This window comes from Hevea brasiliensis, chromosome 14 (assembly GCF_030052815.1).
Source record: "Hevea brasiliensis isolate MT/VB/25A 57/8 chromosome 14, ASM3005281v1, whole genome shotgun sequence".
NCBI classification, from domain to species: domain Eukaryota; kingdom Viridiplantae; phylum Streptophyta; class Magnoliopsida; order Malpighiales; family Euphorbiaceae; genus Hevea; species Hevea brasiliensis.
Window position 1 is genome coordinate 14,834,387 of NC_079506.1, and position 10,559 is coordinate 14,844,945.

General features: G+C 30.6%; 1 protein-coding gene across 1 annotated transcript; it reads left to right on the forward strand.

The window, feature by feature from the left end:
- The first annotated feature begins 4,234 nt into the window (after positions 1–4,234).
- On the forward strand, positions 4,235–10,410 carry LOC110637778 (chloride channel protein CLC-c-like). Its single transcript, XM_058135658.1, has 7 exons — positions 4,235–4,516; positions 5,592–5,792; positions 6,086–6,263; positions 6,781–7,043; positions 7,475–7,744; positions 8,023–9,151; positions 10,159–10,410. Exons 1-7 carry the CDS (start codon positions 4,248–4,250, stop codon positions 10,246–10,248), a joined length of 2,400 nt encoding a protein of 799 aa, XP_057991641.1. The 5' UTR covers positions 4,235–4,247; the 3' UTR covers positions 10,249–10,410.
- The last annotated feature ends 149 nt before the right edge of the window (positions 10,411–10,559 follow it).

The window sequence follows — 10,559 nt, forward strand, 5'->3', positions numbered from 1 at the left end:
AATACATATAACGTCTAACTAATTTGATATTAATTATGGTGGCTGTCACGCTCATCAATTCCACCAGATTATTTTGGCTTTCATCATTTATTGATGTTGTCTCTTATAACGTGTCAAATTTGCTTTCAACTCAAATTGACAAGTAATATGCCTTACCTACCATATCAAATCAAGCTAAGCATACTTTTTCAAATTATTAGTTTTTTTTTTTTGAAAATAATATTAATATTATTAATGATGATAATATTTAAATATTTTTATCTCAAATTATTTTATATTTTTAATATGTATTTTTATTCTATTATTATAATTTGTTATAATAATTTCTTATTTTTATAACAATTAACAATAAATTAAAATTATGTGTATATATTAAATTGTAATTCTAGGCACGTTATCCTACGTGAATCAGGGTTACGTGTTAGCGGTTCATAGGTAGATGTATATGTCCACGGTCTACCTATGAATGGAAGTTGGTCTACTAATTGTTAGTTATCAGCTTCCACATGTCTTATTGATAGTGGACAGCTGGGCCACTACTCGTTATCACTGTTGATAGTGGACTGTTTCTCACCAAATTAATAAATTGAAAAGATTCAATACCACCACAAAATTAATAAAGGGGAATTTATAATTTAAATAAAGGGTAATTTACAATTTAATTTTTAAATTTTATCTTTTATTATATTTTAATTTTTTAAATTTTAAAAAATTAATTATTTAATATTAAATTTTATTACTTTTTAATTTTTAAATTTTAAAAAATAAATTATTTAATCCTTTTAATTTTGATATATAAAATAATTTAATCCTTATAATTTTAATATTTATAATAATTTTATCCATTAAAGAATTATTAAATCATCTTATATATTAAAATTATAGAAATTAAAGTATAATATAGTCTAAAATTCAGAGACTAAATAATTTATTTTTTAAAATTTAAAAACTAAAGTATAATATAGAGTAAAACTTATGACTAAATTGTAAATTTTCCATTAATAAAATACCTTCAAATTTTAGATAAGTAACTAAATGAAATTAATATATATATATACATATATATAATTTTTTGAAAAAAAATATTATAATTTAAGATTTGATAGTCTAATTTAATTAAAAATGACACTATTTATTTACAAGAGAATTACATGATATTACAGTGAAAATTAATATGATTTAAAAGATTTTTTTTCTTTATCTGTTGATTAATTTCACTAATAATTTTTTTTCAAAATTAAAAAATATAGATATTATTTTAATTTTAAAACATCAATTGAATTAATTACTTATTTTATGGAATTGAATTAATGACTTGATTTGTGTATACAAATATAGTAAAATATAGTTCACTTGATCCTTAAATTTATTTATCCATTCAACTAGATAGTTATAAATTCTTTATAAAAAAACCAAAATTGTTGAATTTATAATTTTATTTTTTATTTACTTGATAAAAAAAAAGACTATTCCAATGTTTTTGTGAATATTTTTTTTATAGATAGAATACAAGCACACATGTATTAATGATAGAAATGGATCACTGTTAAAATCATGACAATTTTAATAGATTTACACATAGGTACACTCAATATTCAATGTGGGATCCTGAAAAACAAACCTTTAAACATGCTCGACTCACTCGTGGATCTCAATCAGACCACACCGAAAAACTCAGCTCTTCTTTATTTTTATTTAGATAACTTTTTTTTTTCAATAGATAAAATACATGCACAAATAGGTTAGTAACAAAAATAAACCTCTAGGTTAGTAACAAAAATAAACCTCTGTTAATAATTGAATATATATTATATTACTACTCTAATTGCACAATCAATCTTATAATTTATTTCTACTTAAATAATTAGCTGAACTTCTAATGAATGGGTTGTGCTAATAATTGACATGTTAATTACTGTTTGTAAGTTTTATATCATTGGTGCTACTATGAGTCTCCTTTAGCTAGTTTAGTTGTTTTAACTACCTGTAGCACAATGAAAATAGATAAAGTCGGTGACTTATTGATTAGTCATCTCGATATTCAAGTTAATGTTTCATTCAAAAAGAATTTGAAATAACGAAGATAGAGTTCAATAGTAATTTTAACAGAATAAATATACATAATTTATACCTTATTTTAATATTTATAAACTAGAACTAGAGAGCTGTTGGAGTTAATTTCGAAAATTTTGGAATGATCGGCTGCTATATCGAGATTCTTGCCTGTAACTCAGCCACATCTGTTGAATCATTATGTCAATGCTTGGTCAGTGATTTCTCGAGCTTATTGGGCGAGCATCTAGTTCAAATATTGCTCAGATTGCTCCATCCAAAGATATATTCGATTTGAACCAGTCTGAGCCATCTAATGTTTGAACAAGTTATTCCTAAATTTTCTTGGCCGTTTGACTATGTTGACTCTTTGACTAAATCCTTTAACTATTTGACTATCTAATCGTTACATTCATTTTTTAACTCGATTTTGGGGAGATTATATCAATTATTTATTTTAAAAAATAAAAATTTGGTAAATTATATATTTAAATTTAAGATTGAGATTTACAGGATTGTAAATTAGGGTCCATATGCATTGAAAATATAAAATAATTAGAAAAATAATTAAGTCAACCTAGCTTTTCTTTATATGTACACGTATAACGTGGAGCAATACAACTCATATCTTATGCACACTACACCAGTGGCGTGAGATCCTGAAAGAGGCCAGCAGCATAGACATGCCAAGGCAGGAAGGGTGCTTTACACCAGCCTAGCGAGTTAATGACTAGCGTTAGGTCCATGACCCACATTTTCCTCTACCTATATCATGTGAAAATGAAGTTTATAATAAAAAATATTACATAATATATAATTCATTAATTATTATTAAGTTTTCCATTAAATAAAAAAATATTGATTAATCTAATTCTCTTCTTCATCATCCTCAACAAAATATTTAACCTACTTTACATTTTTTATTTTTTATTTATTTTCTTTTCGAGTAATTACTCATTTAAAAATATTTTCTCTAATATTTTGATTTTTTTTATTTCAAAATTAACATTTTTGGTTTATAAAATTAGCTAATAACTCTATCTTTTAATACTCAATTATAAAATTTTTATTACATGTTAATTATATTAAAACATATTTTAGTCTTTAAATTTAAAAATTTTAATTATTATTTTTTATTTGTTACTAATTTTATAATAATATAAAACAGTCTCCATAATATATTATTTATTTTCATCCAAGAATAAATTTTATATTTAAAATTAATGGGTTTAATATAATTATAAGAATATAAGTCTTACTCTCTTATTAATTATTTTAAAATTATTTAGAAAATAAACTCAATTTTAATTTATTTAAAAATAATGTGATCATAAATTAAAAAAAAAAATTATATTCAATATCTAACACCCCATGTTGCCTCTACAATTGTAACAACTCCGTGGAGTTACCAAGGCTTTAGCTGACTGATATTGTAGGCAATGAATTGAAAATCTTGTTTTTTTATTAATAAGCCACGTAATAAATACATTAAAATAAATTATTACATAAATATAATTTTCAAAATAAATTATCATTATTTTTTAAATGATATTTAAATTTTAATCCACAAATATTAAAATTACCTTGAAAATTATGAAATTTTAAAAGGTAAATTATACTAATAGTACCTCAATTTATGAGTATATAATAAAAAAGTACACAAACTTCAATTTATAATATAAAATTCTTTAATTTTAATTTAAGTAACATAAAACTCCATGTGATTTTGAGCAGCCGATTTCTATATTTTTTATGTTAATATAGCTTTTTCAAATTGAAAATTTATATTTCCATAAATTGATAATTTTAGATAAATAGGTTATAAGTTACTGAAATGTCGATCAATGTAATTTAAATTGTTAAGACTTAAGTAGATAGAGAATAAAATTAAAATTTTTTCCTAACATGCCTCAAATCAATAAAGGGAGAATTTAATTTTTAATTTAACAAGTGTCATGCTAAGCCAAAATAATCTGAAACTGGTTATTGAATGTTATTAAATTTTATATTACTTAAATTAAAAATTAAAAAATTTTACGTTATAAATCAAAGTTTAGTTATATAATTTATTAAATTTTAATTGTTGAAGGTGAAGCAAAGAAAAGACAAGAAAGAGATAGAAGGAGATTCAAATTCTAAGTTTTGAGCCAAGTTGAGGCCATGTTAGGAGGAGAATGGATACATATAGATAGAGAATGGAGAAGAAGAGAGAGATTTCTGGGAAGATTTTATATATATGTACAAGAGAGAGGGAGAGAGAGATGGAGGGGCTAAGAGAGGTGAAGAAGGATCATTCTAGAGAGGGAAGTGGTATAGATATAGAGGGATCATTTGAAGGAACCACAGAGGAGAGGGAATTCAATTCAATGAGAGAGCCAGTCCTTCTCAGGAACAGGAAAAACAATACTTCCCAATTTCACATTTTTGGTGCCAATGTTTGCCCCATTGAGAGTCTGGATTATGAGTACTTTTCTTCGCTTTATTTTTATCATTTTCAAGCTGCCTTTTTAATTGCTCTTCTCTTTATATTTTTCTTTTGTTTGTTTTTCCTAGAAAAAAAGTGGAATTAAGGGTGAGCAAATTAAGTTTAAATTGAAAAAATTAATCGAATTGATCTTATTTAAAAATTTGGTTCAATTTAATTTTTAATTTTAAAAAATTTAGTCAATTCAGCTCGGTTCAGTTTTAAAACTAAATTAAACTGAATAGTTTAATTTTTATAATTAATTATTATTAAGTCTTGAATTAGAATTAAACATAAAAAATATGATAGAAATTCAGTCTAAAATGAGTCCAAAATAAGAAAAAGAAAAAAACAAAAGCTGAAACCCAAAATTTTAAATTGAACATAACCAAACCAAATCTTTGGGTTTGATCTGCTAAAAAATTCAATTTGTTCAGTTTTCTTCCTAATTAAATTCGGATCGATTTGGGTTTTCCCGCTAAAAATTTTGGTTTATTCAGTTTTTTTATTTTTCAAACTGAATTGATAATGCTCACCCCTAAGTGGAATATCCTTTACTGTTGTTTTGATTGATTTCTGGAATGTTATTCCCACTGGTTGTACTAGGTTTGAGATGAATTCTTTATTTTGCAATGTAATGCTCAATTTCAAATTTTGTATTATATTGTTTTATTTTGCATAGGTTTCAAAAAATAAATGGCAAACTTTGAGTAGAATCCTCCTCAGGGATTCTAGTAGAATGATATGGCTCTCATTTGACCATTAGCTAATTTGGTGCAAAGGCAATGCAGGATAACAAGGTTATTTTTTTATTATTTTTTAAATTTACTTTATATTAATTAGAAAATAAATTGGTTTATTGAGTCTTAATCATTCAGGAGTAAATTAAAGCTTCAGTTTAATGTTACAAAATTTCCTGCAATTGTCAAATTAAACTTACAACTCTTTCCTGCAATTGCATTGCTGTAAGTAGAGTATCCCAAGATGCTTTTCTCTTGCACTGCGTTTGTTGAAAGGCTTCCTTGCTGATGGTTATATTAGATTTGCCTCACTTTTTTTCTTTGCATTTTTACAGGATTGCGGAGAATAAATGTTTTAAACAAGAGTGGAGGTCTAGAAAGAAGGTTGAGTTATATCAATATGTTTTTCTCAAGTGGACATTTGCCCTTCTTATTGGGTTAGGTACAGGACTTGTTGGCTTTTTCAATAACCTTGTTGTTGAGAACATAGCTGGTTTCAAACTTCTGTTGACTAATAATCTCATGCTTAAAGACAAGTAAGCCAAACTATTACCTCCTTTGCCTTTATCTGAGTTTCTTAATGTAATCAAACTTCAATGAACTTCATTAAGGAGTCCTGTATGTCATTATATTGCACTTACTGGAGATAATACTTGTTCTTTTGTGGCAGATAATTCTAATTTAGTTTGAAGTCTTGAAAAATCCGCATTCTAAGTGTCCATTTGGCTCTATTTCTCCATGAAACAACTTTTGTGCTTTGTTGAATTTATCTTGAAATAAAAAATTGCTTCCTTTGGAGTAACTGGGAATGATTTTTATTCCAGTGCAGGTATTATCTGGCATTTGCTTCATACGCTGGTTGTAACATGATTCTGGCCATTGTTGCTGCTGCCCTCTGTGCTTATGTTGCTCCTGCAGCAGCAGGCTCGGGCATTCCAGAGGTTAAGGCATACCTGAATGGTGTAGATGCTCAATCAATTCTGGCTCCTACTACTCTTTTTGTAAAGGTGAGTCCAAAACTTGCTGCAAAAACACAGATCAGAAGATTGGAACTGAATATGCTCTCATGGAGTACATAAGGAACGGGAGATAACTATCCATTCTTCATTTTTTTATATTTTTCCTTGGCCATAAGAAACAAAAGCAAGCATTAAAAAATGAAAACAATTTCAATACCGTCTCTTATGTTGATAAACTTTGGGCGCTGTGTTTTTTTTTTTTTTTTTTTTGCTGAGCATTCCTGTTATCCGGTGAAATCTTTTAGTTTTCTCTGTCATTGCAGATGTGTTGTCATGCTTTTCCTTGATGCCTTCTTCTTCTTCTTCTTCTTCTTCTTCTTCTTCTTCTCCTAACTACATCTAAAAGATTGTGATAATTTAATAATGAGCTGAAGTGATCAAGATATAGGATTACATCAACCTTGCTGTTTCATGTGGTTCTTGGAAGTCCATGAATTATTATTTTTCTATATACAGCTGGGGCTTTGTTTGAAAACAAAATTAATATTAGTTCTGAACTTCTCAGATTTTTGGATCCATTTTTGGAGTTGCTTCCGGATTTGTTGTTGGTATGGAAGGACCTATGGCGCACATTGGTGCTTGCATTGCCTTCTTGCTCGGACAAGGTGGTTCTCGCAAGTACCATTTAACTTGGAATTGGCTGAGATATTTCAAAAATGACCGGGACCGTCGAGACTTGGTTACTTGTGGTGCTGCTGCTGGCGTGGCAGCTGCTTTTCGTGCTCCTGTTGGTGGTGTTCTATTCGCCCTTGAAGAAGCTGCTTCATGGTATTTCTTTTTTCTGTCCTCCTCATTTTTCCTTCCTTGCGTTGGAGTAGCAGGAGGTTTACTCCCTCAAACTATTAATAGTTGCTTCTATTTTTCACTTTTAAGTCTCAGAAGTACATAGTATCATATCATACATTCAATAGCAATCTTCTTCAAAAATGTTGTATCTGTATTTATGATTTGAATGACGTGTTTAAAGAAGTATGGAGTCTCAACTTGTTCAGAATGCAAGGGATGGCAGCTATCATTAGGTTGTTAGTCGTTTTTAGCACTAAGGACATATGGAATTGTGTTGCAAGTAAACAGAGATTTCAGTTCTGAATCCATTGCTTGTTTCATGATTATAAACTTAGTATGTTTGTAAAGCTTTGAGTGTTTCCTTCCCGTTCTAACTCGAAAATGGAATTGTTCCATTTTCTCATACAATTCAGGTGGAGAAGTGCTCTTCTTTGGAGGACTTTCTTTACAACAGCTGTTGTGGCAGTGGTGTTGAGAGGCTTCCTAGAATTTTGCCAGACTGGAAAATGTGGATTATATGGGCAAGGAGGTCTGATCATGTTTGATGCAAGTTCAAGGAAAGCCACTTACAACACAGCTGATCTTCTGGCAGTTATCTTCCTTGGAGTGTTGGGGGGAATTTTGGGAAGCTTTTACAATTACTGCATTGACAAGGTCCTCCGCACTTACAGCATCATCAATGGGTATGTCCCAAATAGATACTTCTTTTGATGCTATTTATGTTTATTACTATGTTGTTAATGAGCACCATTCAGATTTTCAAAGAGCTCCACTGAAATTATTTTACTATGCATAGGTCAATAATTTGCAGACTGAGTTTATCTCAAATGTTGCAGTCTAACATCAATGAAACTAATTGATTCGGAGTGAAGAATTATTTAAAGTGCTCGCATGAATAGATGTCTGAATATTCAAAATTCACGCTAGTTTTGCTTGTGCTGATTTTTTTAATGGCTTACAGGAGAGGTCCTTCATTCAAGATCCTGCTTGTGATTTTCATTTCCTTTTTGACCTCATGTTGCTCTTATGGCCTCCCATGGCTCGCACCCTGTATTCCCTGTCCCACTCACCTGTCAGAGCTATGCCCCACTAAAGGTCGTTCTGGAAACTACAAGAATTTCCATTGTCCATCAAACTACTACAATGACCTTGCTTCCCTCTTTTTCAACACCAGTGATTATGCCATACGCAATATGTTAACATCTAGCGCTGAAAAGAGATTTAAGTTTGCCACCCTTCTGGTTTTCTTTGTTGCTACTTACGGGCTTGGCATAATTACTTATGGCATTGCTATTCCTTCTGGACTTTTTATCCCTGTCATTCTTGCTGGTGCCTCTTGCGGTCGCCTTGCCGGAAAGATGCTTGATCCCCTCACTAGTCTTGATGTTGGTCTCTTTGCCCTCCTTGGAGCTGCCTCTTTCCTTGGGGGCACCATGAGGATGACAGTTTCTCTCTGTGTCATACTTCTTGAGCTCACGAATGATCTATTGATGCTTCCATTGATGATGCTCGTTATCCTCATTTCAAAAACTGTAGCAGACATTTTCAACAAGGGTATTTATGATCAAATAGTGAAGCTGAAAGGATTACCTTACATGGAAGCTCATGCAGAACCATACCTGAGGAATTTAGTTGCAAGTGATGTTGTATCTGGCCCGTTAATTGCATTTTCTGGAGTAGAAAGAGTAGGGAACATATTGCATGCTTTGAAAATAACAGGCCACAATGGATTCCCGGTGATTGATGAGCCACCTCACACAGAAGCTCCAGAGCTGTGTGGACTTGTTCTAAGGTCTCATCTGCTTGTGTTGCTTAAAGCAAAGAAGTTTACCAAGGAGAGGGTGATGACAGGATCTGGCATTGTGAATATGTTTAAAGAACTTGATTTTGCTAAGGCAGGTTCAGGCAAGGGGGTCAAGCTCGAGGATTTGGAATTTTCAGAGGAGGAAATGGAGATGTATGTGGATCTCCATCCTATTACTAATACATCTCCATACACTGTGGTTGAAACCACGTCTCTAGCTAAAGCTGCTGTTCTCTTCCGGGAGCTTGGCCTGAGACACTTGTGTGTGGTGCCAAAGACAGCAGGGGTAAGACTTGCTCGCTCTGCTTATATCCATTTCTGTTGCTGATAACTTCAGGGTTTCAAATATTGGTTGTTTCAGAGAGGTTCAGTCCAATCCCTGTATATTGTTTCTGATTGATCTAATCACAACAAAATTAAAATCTTTTTGAGAAATTGCATTTTGTTCCGGTGTTTTTAATTTCGGCAATTTAGGTCAAATTGCTTAAATTAGTTGCGATTTTATTCTTTAGGCAAAATTGATTTGGGAAGAGTGTGCTAGTCCTGCCCAATCCGGGCCTGGCCAGGGGGATGAACTAGAGCTGGAACGATTGGCCACAGTTCTGGCCGGTTTCAGTTATAGTCCATTTTAATTTCGGTTTTGGTTTTTGATAGTTTTGATTTTGGTCGAAAAACGGTTTGATTCACATGACGCTCTCTAAAGTCATCATTTAAAAAACAAAGTTTAAATTAGACTAAAATCATGATTTTGGTCCGGTTCTAGTTCAAGATCTCAAGATGCGACCTCTAAGTAGCTCCCTAGAACGCAGTTGGGGGTTGGTCCAATTCGCTGAAACTTTGAGCAGGTCCTAATCTGGTTCAGGGTTGAACGGACCCTTAATCAGGCCTAGAGTTTGCCGATGCTAATTATGCCACATGGGTTGCCATGTCAACATTGACATACTCCCCCAAATCAATTTCACCCCTTCAGTAATGTTGCTGCTGATTTAAATAATTTGGTCAAAATTACAAAAATTAAAATCATTGGATTAAATCGCAATTTCACCACTAATTTTACACTATTTTCGTAATTAGACCTTTCTGAATTTAAAATTATTTCCAATTATTATTTAAAACCTTATTTGCTAATGATTTAAAAGTTTTATAAAATCAGTGACTGATTCATTCTATTTTAGCTCGATTCTGTCTGGTTTCACAACTTAAAACCTTGAATGGTTTGCTTGTATTATAGAATTATGGAAATACTAATGCAGAAGAACCATTTTTCTTCATTTTTTTTTTCCATTGTTGCAGAGGCCTCCAATTGTTGGAATCCTTACCAGGCATGACTTCATGCCAGAGCACATATTAGGCCTTTACCCGCATTTCAAACCCCACAACTAAAACAAGCAAAGAGTAGTGAGATCGATTGCTGCCTTCTCCATTAATATTTATTGTGCATTATCAAAATGCTATTACTTTGTTATTGTGAATTAGTAATGGACCCGATAAGGACTAAAATCGAAATATCTCCAATACTATTAAGTTAAAACTCGTTGATTTTCCTTAATTACTAGTGTAGATTGTTGTTTTGATTTTTAATTAAGATTTAAATTGAATCACTTATTATTTTGGAGTAAATTACAAATTAATTTCATTTATATATAAATTATAAATTAAAAGTCTGATTAATGCATTCTCATTATATAATTAAA

Bases quoted from the DNA above. Each gene is read 5' to 3' on its own strand.
- LOC110637778 (XM_058135658.1), top strand. From the start codon at position 4,248: ATGGAGAAGAAGAGAGAGATTTCTGGGAAGATTTTATATATATGTACA. The intron at 5,793-6,085 runs GTAAGCCAAACT...ATTCCAGTGCAG, and splicing joins AATCTCATGCTTAAAGACAA to GTATTATCTGGCATTTGCTT. The intron at 9,152-10,158 runs GTAAGACTTGCT...CCATTGTTGCAG, and splicing joins TGGTGCCAAAGACAGCAGGG to AGGCCTCCAATTGTTGGAAT.